General features: G+C 37.5%; 1 protein-coding gene across 10 annotated transcripts in view; it reads right to left on the bottom strand.

Moving 5' to 3' along the window:
• Positions 1-1,170: 1,170 nt before the first annotated feature.
• The window catches only part of LOC5577980 (ecotropic viral integration site 5 ortholog), a 117,688-nt gene continuing 103,647 nt past the window's right edge, over positions 1,171-15,211 (bottom strand). For 7 of the 10 annotated variants that reach the window (XM_021857337.1, XM_021857336.1, XM_001656666.2 and 4 more), the window contains 2 exons: positions 11,641-11,739; positions 1,171-2,741 (listed from right to left, as the gene is read on the bottom strand). In XM_021857337.1, coding sequence (XP_021713029.1) covers positions 2,520-2,741; positions 11,641-11,739 — 321 coding nt within the window. In that variant the 3' untranslated portion in view covers positions 1,171-2,519. Of the gene's footprint in view, positions 2,742-2,980; positions 3,102-9,669; positions 10,117-11,640; positions 11,740-15,211 lie in introns of all 10 variants that reach the window. The other 3 variants (XR_002503226.1, XR_002503225.1, XM_021857338.1) reach the window with 2 other exon arrangements.

Below are 15,211 nucleotides of genomic sequence, written 5' to 3' on the forward strand. Positions count from 1 at the left end.
TATCACACAAATACAACTGTAAATCAAACTCCAGTTAGAGTATGTGTCTGTTTAGGTGTTTCATAGTGTGTTATAATTTTACTACTAAGTTTGTAAGAATGTTTTTCCAAATATATGTATCACTAAACGTTCCCTCTTTCTTCTACTATGCTATACTTTGCCACATTTCATCCCCAGCGCATGGTTTCAATTCGTGTTACAAACACACACATATAATTTTATTGCCTAATAATAGTAGTACATTGTAGTAGAGTAATTTTATTTCCCTTGATTTTTTTTTTTGTTGCGGAAATGACTAACCTTCACTACGAGTTTTTTATCAATGTTAACGCATTATTTGATTCGGAATTTTGCATGTAAGGTTGTGGAACTAGCCCTAACTGTTTGATTAATTCAAATTCATTTTTTTTTTTATTTTTGAACGACTAACTGTTTGTTATGCTTCAGATACGCATAGATTTGGAACATTTAATTTCGTTTCGGAAGAAAATGCAAAACAGTTTTTCACTATGGCTAGGTTAGACGCAATAGGCTATAATGTATCTTGTAATACCGTCGTTTTTGCTATGAATGGAAATGTGCTGTTACAAGCGAGCTGGTGGGAATCTCGGTAAATTATCCGTATAAATGATTTTTTTTTATTTCGCTGTTTTTGGGCGTCTAGGGTTATCCCAAGAAGTATAATCCGTAGTGTAAGCCTGCTATAACAACTACTCAAAGTCGCATAAAGTATTATTGAATAGAGCTAAAAAAGTTAACGAAGACAAATTATTATTGAAGTTGGCAATATTTGTGCAGTAGTAGAATAAAAAGGCTACTGAAAATCATGTTGAGTTCATGAACATCGGCTCCAATGCATCATTATAAATTAACATGATTACCAAATTTAGTGTGAGGTGTCGGGTGGAAGACCAGCGTTCCATATATTTAGGGATGGTACACAAATTATGTCACGCTAAATTTCAACTTTTTTGACCACCTCCCCCCCACCCCTTTTGTCACACTTTTTGTATGGGTCCTCCGAAAATTTTGTAAGGCTTGTCACGCTTGGCTCGACCCCATCCCCTTCCTTGAAGCGTGACGTAATTTGTGCATGACCCCTTATGCATATTTTTTGTAATAGCTGACAATACTGTTTTTTCTTTCAATTTATTGATTTTACAAAAAAAATAACATTCGATGTCGTTATATTCGATTGTCAATGTTGTAACATGAGACAATTCTCTCAAAACGTGTACTGCCAAGTTCTAATTAGATAATTTCCCGAGATTACCAACCACAATGAAAATGCGAACGCCATCCAACGAAACAATCGAGTAGGGAACACAAAACTGCGATTAGTTGAACATGATGGAAATTTGCTAAATTTCCATTGATGATATAGTCCACTCCGTAAATTGTCCTACTTTATACAATGGGCAACACTAACTATTATTTTTAAATTAGACGATTTAAAAAAAGAGCATAAAAATGGAGAAGCATCGTTTTCTACTCAAAAAATAAACAAATTTATGAACTTCAAATACCATTTTTTCACATTTCTAGGAGTGATTTTCGATTGCCTGTAGTGATTTTGACACAGTTGGTTCAAAAGTTATATGACCATTCACAATCAATAAGAGCGGACTATATTGCATGCTGTTATGTACATAATAAATAACTCATTTTTATGAGATTGTTTTTCAGTGTAGTTTTCAACAAATAATATACGACAGTTGAACTGTCGTCTGTTCTGGACTGCGACTTTAGTTAAATATACTCGAAAACATGAATAAACAAATGTACATAGAATAACTCAAACCACGAAACAACAACACAAGTGATAATAATTAATAATAATTAGAATAGTAATAATGAAAAAATAATAATCGTCTATGATTGAAAATTGCATACAGTGTTTCCAAACTATTGCGCGCTTTTAGCTTACCTCCTGTTCTGTTAAGAAGGTCTATTAAATATAGGTAAATAATATTCCGGTACTCTAGTTAAACTTTGCATTATCTCAGATTTTTTTTCGGGCGACTTAAATAAAAACGGATAGGTATTTATAAAAATACTAAACGAAAAACTTATACTAAACACATACTACACAATTCACAACTCATAAGAACAGCGTCTCGTAGGTTTTCAAAGGGTTAGTCAGTCGTACTCGTGTACATCAACTCTCATCTCTGTCACTCTCGCAGTACAACCCTGACGTAGTACACTCCTTAAGATTCTACTATCGTATTCATTCTTTCCTGTTTTGCTCAATCCAATACTTTTTTCTATAATTATTAGATTTTTTTTAGTACTGGTTCTGTTACTTTTCGCTTTTTTTCCTATTTTAGTTAATCTTGATTTTTGTGAAACGGATGATTTCAGTTCAAATGAAACTGTTGGTGGATTGGCTTTTTCGAAACATCCCGCTTTAGATTGTGCAGGTGTCTACAACTCAATGACGTTTAGCATCGTTGCTAAACTGATTTTGACGATGATATCCTACTACTGTAACTACAAACTGACCTAAACGCTAAATTTCACGAAGACGACGTCGACGTGGAACTTGCAACCGGTGACGATTGCTGATGATGTTGCTGTGGGTGGTGGTTCAGTGCGCTGTTGCTTGTGATAATATCCTTCCGCGACAGTTGCATTTCGCTGAAATCGATCTCGTTCGTGGAATCGATCGACTGGATCGAGGTGCTCTTGATCATTCGCATCATATTGAGGTTTGTGCCGCGACACTTCAGCGCCGTCAGCTGTTCAAATTGACCCAAGAGGTTGCAAAATTACGTTTCATTAATTTCATTTTAGAAGATTACAATAAACTTAAATAAACACAAAAAAGACAAATCTAAACAGGGTAAAAGGATTAGTAAAATGTGCACCATGCGAACATGCAGTTAAAGCTCACGACGGTTAATAGAATACACATATAATTGTAGAAACCTACGTGCAACACAATTCAACAAACAAAACAAAATGTGACGTAACTTACAAAATAAGGAAACGAATTTCGTTCAGTGTTTCTAGCGAACCTAATAGTTTAACTTGTTTTTAATGGCATCAACAGCGAAATGGACCATTTCACGGCTGTTGTGAGAGATTTTTTGGAAATACTAAAAATAAAAATAATATAATTTTGATTAAGAAGCATCATTTGGAAAAAAAAAGATTCATATACATATAAACTACTGGGAGGTTGGTCATTTTGTATGAGGACGTTTCGCATAATTTTAAACGTGCATGTTACATGTAAATGACATTTGGCATCATGAGAACTTTATGCCTTCTTCAATATATTATATGTCATAGTATGGAAATGCTTTATCTGAAACGTCTCTATTTGAAATGGGTCCTCCCCTTACATACGACATGTCAAGCCATGATCTCATCACCTCAAGGTATATTTCCTCAATGCCGAATGTCAGAAATCATCTGGCATATGCCTTACGGATGTAACAACGGTCTTTTTGTTTTTGGGGAACTACCCCAAATGGCGTAAGTCGTTTGGCATAAAAAAGTTTAGTATGAAAATAGTATGAAACCATTTTACATAATTATTCGAATTACCAAGGGCCGTTGACATAATGACCATTGAGCATAACATGAAGAACAGCCTCACATAGCCGTAGCGGTGAACGCGCAGCTATTCAGCAAGATCAAGCTGAGGGCCGTGGGTTAGAATCCCATCGGTCGACAATCTTTTCGTAAAGGAATTTTTTTCGACTTCCCAGAGCATAGAGTATCTTCGTACCTGCCACACGATATACTCATGCAAAAATGGTCAATCGGTGAAGCAAGCTCTCAGTTAATAACTGTGGAAGTGCTCATAAGAACTAAGCAGGCTCTGTCTCAATTGGGACGGAAGAAGAACAGCTTTTTCGAAAAAAAAAAAATGCAGCAAAACTAGGGAGTCGATGCCGGTTATGGACCCTTTGCGTATTATGGACCCCCTACAGAAAAACATAAATTTAACACTCAAAGCAACTTTATTCCTATGAAAATCCACCGGGAGAACTTCGATTACATTGTAAGTTAGCAGTTTCAGGCAAAATATTTGGTTTGAGACGCATAAATACAGATATTTGTATAGTTTTGTAAATGAAACCACACAAGAGGGTCCATAATACGCATTTCCAGGTGGGTCCATAATAGGCTCGTCGGCAGCGAGCCGGATTACATGGGAATCAAATGGAGGGTCCATAATACGCAACGTCAAATTTGTAAACAATCCATAATAGGCATTCGGACAACAGTTTTTCAAATGCATATTTCGCTGGAAAAAATCGAATGATTTTGTATGTTTCATATACGTACTATGAAGTAAAGACATTGAATTTGTTGTTAGACTCCACAAAACGTATATGCGTCTGAGATATCATTGCGGAAAAGCGTCTAGAATGAATTTCAGCTACTAAGGGGTCCATTACTAGCATTGAAACCCTATGTTGAAACCCTAAGTATGGCGAAATGGCTAATTTGTCAAATGACACGATGCCAAATCGACACTTCCTAGTGTTTGATATGGTTCAATGAGATCCACGAGTTCATGCGCAGAGTTTTATTCATGCGTAATTGTTTCTACTGGTCGAAACATAGAGTTTCCATGATTATGGAGGACACTACCGAAGATTCATGCCTTACATGAGTTTTGCAAATGATATAGGCAAAAAATGCCTTTTTTACTAAAAATTCTTCTTCTTGGCATTACGTCCCCACTGGGACAGAACCGGCTACTCAGCTTAGTGTTCTTATGAGCACTTCCACAGTTATTAACTGAGAGCTTTCTTTACCAAAGTTGCCATTTTCGCATTCTTACATCGTGTGGCAGGTACAATGATACTCTATGTCCAGGGAAGGCAAGGAAATTTCCATTACGAAAAGATCCTGGACCGACCGGGAATTGAACCCAGACATCTTCAGCATGGCTTTGCTTTGCTTTCTGCCTCACGCAGTCTTATTCGGTGCACTAACTACAGTGGTAATCACACCGCCAGCTTCCGAGGCTGCCCCTGCCGGCTGAGTTATATCAAGTAATTCGAAGAAAATCGTCAGCGTGCTTCGAAGAAAACTTGTGGGCTTCGTGGCCTTGCGGTTAGCGGCGTCAGTTGTCTGGGCGTATAGTGCCACGAAGTGTGGGTTCGATTCCCGCTCCTGTCGGTGAAAACGATGAAAACTTTTCGTCGAACGAAAAATTCATCACTGGGCTCCTGGATGTTTCATGTTGTCCGTTGCCTAATGTTAGTGATTGTTCAGTCTGTGCAGCCTATGTGCTGAAGACGGTGTAAATTGTCTTTATAAAAGCTACAGCGCCAAACACCCGCGGTCCACCGACCTCTCTCCCTAGGATAAATTCCAACGTTCAAAATCGTCTGAAGTGTCGCCGGAGGACCTTTTTACTCGCAAGTACAGCAGGGTTTTAACCAACCAGATCGATGCGCAAATCTTTTTTAGGTCAGCGAGATTCTTTGCCTGGCGAGGGATCTTTGTCATCGTTTGCAAGGCTGCCGTTCTAAAGAGCAACAATTCCTAGCTTTATCCGAGCTAAAACACAAATACGTTTACAATGGCTAGCCTACTCTGTCTGCGCGTAGTTAACCCTTCAGTCGTCGCGCGGTTTTCCACCGTCAGAACCACCTCGCTGATGCTGTGCACAATAAGCGAAGTTTTTTCACCACTGTTGTACAAAATACAACAGCGCGACGACTGAAGTGTTAATGGATCATTGAATGTAGTTTTTGCAAGTGCTCACCGCATCAAAACAAAGGCGCCACTGTATATGGGATTTAACCAGGGTTGCCACATATACAGATTTTGTGACCAAGAATCTGTATATACAGATTACAGATTTTTTGTGAAAATACAGATATACAGATTCTGTTTACAGAATTTGGCCAAAATTATACAGATTTATACAGATTTTTGAGTAAAATGAAAATTTGTATTTTCGAAAACATTATAATTTAACCTTCGATGTGACAATTCTGCAATGTAGTTACAAATGATTGGTATTTTCATGAATTTCTTGCATAATTTTAACTTCTAGCTCAATTTTGAAGCATACAGATTAAAAATACAGATATTTTGTTCTAGGATACAGAAATACAGATAATTGAAAGAAAAAATACAGATTTAAATGTGGCAACCCTGGATTTAACATTGTGACAGCATTGCTGTTCTGTCAAACACACAAGGCTACGCTGGCGCTATCTGACCACCTGCCCGTTACTTTCGAGATCAGTCTGTCGTCCGATCCTGTGGCAAATACTGAATCTGTTCGCTGCTACACACGTGCAGACTGGCTTGCTTTCCAATGGTTGATAAACACAAAACTTTGCCCGAACGACTCCATGTTTTCGAACATCCGTGATGAAAACGGAGTCAATGCTGCGGTCAATTTCTTCAAAGATGCGCTTCTCGACGTAGAATATGTTGCTGTTCTTTCGCTCAACGATCGCATTCGTGGGGAATGTGCAAACGCACAGTACTGCAATTTTCTCAAATCTCAGCTACAATGGAGCGTGGCGATAATAAACTTTGGCGCATCTCCAAAGCGCTGAAGAAAACGACCAAGTACAGCCCTCCGCTGCGCAGTGGAGACATGTTATTCGCTTGTCATAAGGAGAAAGCCAAACTGCTGGCTGAAAGTGTCGCACTTGCTCACAACAATCAATCCACTAGCGACAGGGACACTGTAGAAGCTGTTTAGCGTTCCGTAGAACAGATCGACCTTTCTCCACCTGTTGCCGATAATTCTTGGTTAGTTCGCCCCAAGAACATTACCACAATTATTCGCAATTTGAAACCCAAAAAAGCGCTTGGCCATCATGGAAGCAAAAACTTACTTCTAAAACGACTTCCTAGAAAAGGGTATGTAGTTCTCGCTCAAATTTTCTCCGCTTGCCCTAAACTATGCTACTTTCCCGACGACTGGAAACACGCTATAGTTGTTGCCATTCCGAAAGCGAATAAGGACCATTCCATCACTTCTACCATCAGACCAATCAGCCTGTTGCCAACATTGAGCAAACTTTTCGAACGCGTATCGAGCAACACCTGGAGACAGTTCGTTTGATTCCTCATGAACAATTTGGGTTTCAAAAAGGACATTCTATCAGCCACCAAATCGTGCGGCTGGTAAAGGGAAGTAAGACGGAATTTCCAGCAAGTAAAATTACCAGCTTAATCCTCCTTAATGTAGAGAAAGCTAACGATTCAGTATGGCATGAAGCGATCTTGCTTAAAATGTTGCTGGGCAATTTTCCCATGTCGATCCCAAAAATAATGCGAAGCTTCCTGAAGATCGTTCCTTTCAAGTGGCTGTGAACGGTTGTACGTCTGATCGAATGTCCGTACCATTCGGTGTTCCAAAAGATTCTGTTCTGAGCCCAACAATATTCAACTTTTTTTCCGCCGACATAGTAAATGTCAACGGAGTCCAGTACTACTTTTTCGCTGAAAATAACGATAATCGAAACGCTGCAGCATGCTCAGAACTCCATTCAAGAGTACCAAAGAAAATGGAAGGTGAAAGTCAACCCAAGCCCTCGTCATCTACCCCAGAGTCCCGTGTCTTGTAACGGCGTGGACATTCCATGGTCACCAAATGTTGGCTATCTGGGTATAACCCTGGATCAGAAGCTAAAGTTCGGTTGTCACGTGACCAACTGCCTCAAGAAATGCGATAAGCTCGTTAAAATGCTGTATCCTCTTGTTAAAAGACGCTCCCGTTTGGACCCTGGTATCAAGATTCTGCAATACAAAACTGTTCTCAGGCCAACAGTTGCGTATGGCTTTCCTGCTTGACTGTGCACAATCCCACCGGAACAAAGTCCAAGTTAAGCAAAATCGTTTGCTCAAGATGATACTGGATTTAAGCCCTTTCCATCCGACTGACGACGTACACCGACTTGCTGGCGTTGAGCGATCCTGATCGATCCGATGATTGGTTTCGGAGATTAATGCCCAAATTCCTGGACAGCTGTTCGTCATCTGTAAATCTGCTTTTACAAGTGCTGGCCGCATAGATTGACGTGATATTAGATTTAAGCTTTTTTTCTGTCTTTTTCCTAAGTAAATTCGAAGGTTTTTTTTCTTGTTCTATTCCTCCCTTGTCCAAATAGTTGCTTGTCGTTCATTAACACAAAATGTGCTCTTTGTTCTATGTCATTGTTGTAAGGAACTCCATATCTCGATAGTTAAACTCTAAACACAAATTGTAATTGCTAAGGTAAAAATAAAAATTGAATTGAAAAGCAAAATATAGTATATAGTGACGAGCGGTGGATGCCAATACTTGTATAAACATATAAAACTTGTGACATTTCTCGAAAACTTATTCATATAGACTCAAGTCAAAAAAGTATACAAACTTACTTTATCGATTCTACGTGTTTCGCAGACAAAATTCTACACGTTTCGCTTTGAACCAACTCGATTTTTCACTTTTAGAACGTTCAATTTCCAATTTACAAAACGACGAAAGTAAGATTTTCAACTTTCGCAACCTAACCACTACTTTCGCCGCCCCGCTGTATGGAGAGACAAAGTGACTTAACCACGAATCAAAACAAAACACTACTTGAGTCGATTTTACACTGGTTGAAAAACGTCGCAAGTAACTGAATGAAACGGCTTATCATTTTGTCATAAAATTCTTGTGTGAAATAAAAGGAACTCCATAGTTTTTGAACGCAAGCTCATTGTATGCAAAATTTGAGCAATGTACAAGTCGAAAAAATGTTAAAAAGATGATTCATTTTGAAACAGTTTTAGAAGACAGGTTGTGATTGTTCTGAATTAATTTTCTCAAAACCGTATGGAAGTTACTTACGTCGATTTGAAAAAGTAATCAAGATTTGCATTTTCAAATGAAAAAATTAAGAAATATGCCAAAAACTGATCAATGTTACCCCGTATTACGGTACTTCTTTATTTTTTGAAGAATGTTGAATTCAGTATAAGTCATCCAAGAGCTTCTGCAAACATAGATCCTAGCGTAAAAAGCTTGTTTCATTTTGAAAGCAGTATTTAAATACGTCCGGTAGACTCATGTAATTAAGCTGTATAATTTGCTGAGATCAACAAACGTTCTTAACGTTATTCTCATCCAATAACTTTGCGAAATGTAAGTCATTCAATCTGCGAGCGTTAAAAGCGAAGTTTTGATTAATTAATTATGCAGTATAATAGCATCATAGTAATTCAAGGAAATACCTAAACTCCATGAATAGACTCTGATAAAAAAAAAATGTTTTTGAGTCATTCAAGAACTTTCTGAAATATATATCTTCAAATATACGAACATAATTTGTTGTAATCTATTGAAGACTTCTGAATTTAGTATCTGTGATAAAAAACATAATTTTAAGAAAGTCTTCTACGAATCACATTATTTTTCTGATTGATCTAAATTCCCTAAAATTATAGTTGGAAAGCTTGGAAACATTAGAATTTTTCAGTATACTTAAAACTAAATTGACCAAAATGTCACTTACACTCCTTTGCGTTTGGGGTAAATAACAAGTAGCCAATAGTTCAGAATATTCAAAATAATAAGCTATTAAGAGTAAATATGTATGTAACGGGACATGCAATTTTTTTGATCATGCAAGAGCTTGAATCCATCCTAATATTGAATGTAACAAGAGAAAGATGACGAAACCAAATATCAAAGACAGTAACCTGGGCCAAATTTGACTATAAATCGCTCCTCTATCGCGATTCTAATACGACGAATCGAAGACCACGTTGGTTCGATGACTTATGTTCTACGGATTAATACTGCTACGTTCCTGTTCCTCCTGCCGGTGGTGACATAACTAGAAATGTTTCACAAGTGCACAAGTCCAAAGACTTAGAATATTACACAGATGAATGTAGTCCAGGTGCGTGTTCCACAGAGCAGGTCACCATATTCACATACACATGTGTTAATAACCGAAACGTGAATAGACGTTATGTGATTTCTCTAAAAATGATTAACTTTTCTTTCGCAATTTGGTTGATGATAATGGGGACACTGCCCTCAAAATGGCAAAATGTTCCGAAGTTAGTCTAAGATGAAGTTATGACTGTTTAGGAGATCCATTTCCACGGTTCTGTTTCCGGACTGGTGATCGGCGTAGGGAACTACAAATACGATAGGTAAACGGACAACAAAAAGTAGATGATTGTCATTGATTTGTTAAAGTGGTTGGCCAGATTTTACGCTATGTAAAGATTTTCAATTGATAAAAAAAAATCGTCTTTTGAACGCAAGTTTGATGAACTTCTCATAAAATTGATAAATTTCCCATAAAATAGCAGAAATACGTTAAATATAGGCTAAATGCGACCATAGCGTGAAGTGTGTTATTCAGTGAGCTGATTTCCTGTTTGAGAATCCAGTTTGGCAATGCGTTGTACCGTTAAGTCACCAGTCACCGTGCGGCCTCCATTCACCGTGCACATATACAAATTCCTACAGAATATTCATACAATTTTCACAAATCATTCTTTGGTCAGCAAAATAAGACAAAACTGATGAAACGAAGTAGTTTTTGTTACAAATCATTTTGAAAAACCTAGTTTATGTAGACAAAATCATGTGAATTCTGTTTGATAAGGAGATATTGCAACAATCTTAGTAGAAACGCCAAAAAATCACATTTTTTATTTTAACGATAGAGTATGAAATTTTTCAAAATTTCAACTAGTTTTCACTGTGGATATCATTAGTAAGATGTATTTCATTGTATGAGCAATGAGATTTAATGCAAATTAGAATTTTTATTGTGTTTCAGTCGAAACCCAAATGCACGGTGAATGGATCCTTTTCAATATATATGGTTCCTATTACCGTGTATAGTGTAAAAGGCATGAAATTATGGGATAATATTAGATTTATTGTAATGTCGTCATTAAACTACTTCATATTTAGAATTTAAGTGAATATGGAATGGTTTGGATAATACAGTTAAACCTCCTATAACGTTTTTAATTGAAAAATAATAATTTAGCCAATTTTTAAACTTTTTATAGTTTTTATTGTAAATGAAGATTTGAATACTCTTAAAAATGAATGCGCACACTACTAGCAACATAATAGCTCCATCAACAACGTTTCTTCAAGATACAAAATCAAATCATGACGAAAACTATACGCACGGCGAATGGTGCACTAGTGTGCACGGTAAATGGTGACATAGAACGGTACGAGGCGACCTTAACATGACATTTTCAAACATAATTTTTGAGTAATTTTCTGTTATGCATCACTAGTTTTAGATTTTTCCCTGAATTATTATATAATTGCCCGCTACGTAGTGGTATTCTAGTACGCTTCAAATTATTTGGAAAAGTTATATATTTTTTTGAAGTGCAAATTTTTCTAAAATGCACGGTGAATGGTAGCTTGACGGTACAAAGATTGAGTGAGTGAGTTAGGTAAATGAAAAGCACTTCCTGTTAGCCATCTGACACGTGGTGTTGGGTGTAAGTACACAAAATAGTCAACGCGTGTAGTTATTGTGGTAGTGACAAATCGTGTGCAGTGTTATTGTGGATGGCCGAAATTATGACAATGCCTTTGCTCTTGCTGCTGGTGTATTTACAATTGATTAAAGGTTCGGTGGTCGACCACGCGACCGACCAGAAAGAACCAGGTGTACCTACCTCGGCTTTCAGCTCGGCAACTTTGTCTTGGAGATCGCGAACTCGATCTGATTCGTCGAGGTTCGACCGCAGCTCGCCTTCCGCCAGCATCTCGGAATTCTGTAAAAAAGGTACATGATGTAACTGATAATGTATCATAATAAATCTGAACTAAAAACTGCACTAAACTTAGTAAATCGTGGCTGAAAAAAGCGATCAAACAGGGCTCAGATATACTCTTGGTAAGGAATCTTCAGAGAATAGAAAATTTGTTTGGGGTTTCCTATCTTTATAACATTAGGGGAAGTCTTGTAAGTCAGTCTTATGGGCAGGAAAAAGTCTTGAAAAGCATGAAAACACTTTACAAATAAATAGTCACATAAGATTGATTTGAAGTGTCTCCTCACATACCACGGTTGTATTTTGTGAAATCAGTTACTAACATTAATTTGTATGTAGTTTTTAAAATTTGTCCAAGAATTTATACAACTCCGTTCATAAAATGCCCACCGATAGTGGAAGAACGAACAACTAAAGCAAAAAATCTCGACATACAATAGATAACACTTTATGCAAAACTTATTTTCACATAAAAAATCTTAAGATTTTCGTTGTAGCAACAAGCCACTTTTTAATGACTTGTTCACTTTTTTAGCCAGTCACTTTAAAGTCTCTTTTTTGAAGCCATTTTAAAGAACTAAAGTCACTTTTTTCGTCAAGAAGTCAATTTTTTCAACAATTTTGAGCTAAATCTTTGGTAAAAAATTATGAATCAGCTCTTTTTAATTAAGGCTAAGTTTTGAGTTAGGTCAGAACTACTTCATCTTCTTCTTCTTGGCATTACGTCCTCACTGGGACAAAGCCTGCTTCTCAGCTTAGTGTTCTTATGAGCACTTCCACAGTTATTAACTGAGAGCTTTCATTGCCAAAGTTACCATTTTTGCATTCGTATATCGTGTGGCAGGTACGATGATACTCTATGTCCAGGGAAGTCGAGGAAATTTATATTGCGAAAAGATCCTTGACCGACCGGGAATCGAACCCAGACACCTTCAGCATGGCTTTGATTTGGAAGGAAGGCCCCTAGAACTACTTCATGTCAGTATCAAAATATTGGTTCATGATTTTCTTGTGAAAAAAGCTTGAATAAAAGTTAATCTCTAATAGAATTCCAAGTAATTTGTGATATTTAGTATCTAAGTTATTATTAGTATGGTGTATGTTCATTGTTATAAAACTAAAGGTTTAAATTTTCAGTATTCTTTTTGAATATCTCGTGCATTCTCTTTTAATAGAATTTTTTATACCTTTTGGTCGATAATAAGATGTTTATCTTCTATTGTCGAACACTACGTTTTTGAATATGCATTATAATTGTTCTCTTTGTCTTCAAAATTCTAACCAAACCATCCTGGTATAAAGCACATTAGCTTTTTATAATTTTACAAAATCTACAATAAAGATGTTTAACACTAAAACGCAGAACAAATAATTATTATTTAATGTTCTATTTGAGAGTAAAACTTTATCATACTTCTTAGGATAAATAAAACCTTTAAAAATGGCCGGATAGATCTTAGCTATAGTATATATTAAAGTTTTTTTACGTCGGTCGATGTACCGCGTAAAAAAACCGCATAATTTCAAAAAAAAAACGACGTAAAAAAACTCGTGTTTTTCAACGTTTCATGACCATATGAATCATAACAAAACATTGTTTTACACGAAAACAAAATTTTTTGGTTTATGTTTTTATGTCGTTTTTTGAAATAACGCGGGGTTTTCTATGCAGTACCGCGTAAAAAAATGCCAGTGTACTTCCATTTTTATTATGCATGTATTTAAGTATATATTTAGGGCAATCACATCGGTGATCCATTTTTTGGTTCAAATTTATATCAAAAATGGACCAGTCAAAATAAAATAGGCCAGTAAAAATAGACCAAAACGCACGCACGCACATGCACTGGTTGTTGTATTTTTTTTTATCCATTTTGAATGTAATCAATAAAAACAAACATATAGTGAATTGACCAGCAAAATTGATTGAACCTGAAGAATCCCGAAGGAACCCCAAAGGAGTACACGTGTAACGACAAGACCCTTCGCTCTGGCGACACTGCCACTGAACAGCAGGCCCACTTTCCATCCGTACGCGACTGACAGTTGTCATCGTAGATGATTAGCAAATCATCGTAAGGTCAGATAAAGAAAAGTGATCGAGCTAGAAAATCCTGTGTTTAGATGTGAGCAAAATTGTTAATTATATAAAGAAGTGAATTTGATAAACTAATTATAATTGAATTACCTACATATTTACTATTTACAGTGTTTGAACCTATTCTATGCTAAAACTTAAATCTACCGTGCATTTCTATATAAAAAAACCTTTTCTAAATAGGCTAGAAGTGAGTACGATGAACATGCAAATTTGTTGAAAAACTAAAAGATTTATTTACAGAAGATTACTAAAATTATTCGGTGAACGTAAGATACGACCCTTCTTACTTCTGATCAGTACACCAAATATGTAAGCTATCCTAAAGTGCCTACAATTATTATAACTAATAAAATACAATCTATTTTAGCTTAAAGCGCACAAAACCTCAAAATCGTGTTTGCTTCTGAGAGTTGGTGAAATCTAACCCCACAAATTCTTTAAGATCTTTGTACGAGGGTGAAAGATGGAAGGACATCATAACGTCACCGGATTTAATTGCAAGAGATGCCAGCGACCCGACTCCGCAGACGAACAGATGGTCGCATGCGATATATGCCAAGAGTGGGAGCATTTCAACTGCGCTGGCGTCGACGGAAGCATAAAGGATCACCCGTATGTATGCAGTATGTGCAAGCCGAAGAAAACCGGTACTAAAGCCAAAGAGTCGTTGAAACCGCCGGAGAAGAATGACAAGAAGTCGTCGAGGACATCGTCGAAAAAGGCAGGCACGAAAGCAAACCCAGCGCCTTCCAGCGCGAGTTCCGCTACTCGGATGGCCATGCTGGAAGCGCAAATGAAACTTATTGAGGAGCAGGAATTACAGCAGAAGCAGGATCTAGAGGCGGAAGAGGAATTGAAGAAGCGTGAAATGGAAGCGGCCCAACGGCATCTAGAGGAGAAAAGGAAGCTTTTGGATGAGGAAAACCGTTTGCGCGAGTTGAAGCTACGAGAGGAGAAAGAGATCCTAGAGAAGCGTAAAGTTATGAGGCAGCAATCGATGGAAAAGAAGAACGAACTTTTAAAGCAGATGTCCGAATGCAGCAGTAAGTCCGGTTCGAACGTAGATTCGATCGAGAAAGTGTCATCGTGGCTGGCAAAACAAGAGGACCTTCCACCACACTCCGAGGCGCACGTTCAGCCAAGTATGCCGTTCCCCACGCTGACACAAACAGCTGCCAGCACATCAATGCAACCACCAAATGCAATTAGTACGTCAGTTCCCGGTCAGATGTCCGTTTTTGCAACTGTGCCGAACTGTTCCATGCCGCCGGCGAGATTTCCCACCTTTCCGCCAGCAGTTCAATCCAACGTTCCTATGCCTCACACGCCGCCTGTTCCGGCCCAGTCGTCGCAGTCTCCGCTGATACCCGT

The sequence above is a fragment of the Aedes aegypti genome, chromosome 1 (assembly GCF_002204515.2).
Source record: "Aedes aegypti strain LVP_AGWG chromosome 1, AaegL5.0 Primary Assembly, whole genome shotgun sequence".
Taxonomy (NCBI): Eukaryota; Metazoa; Arthropoda; class Insecta; order Diptera; family Culicidae; genus Aedes; species Aedes aegypti.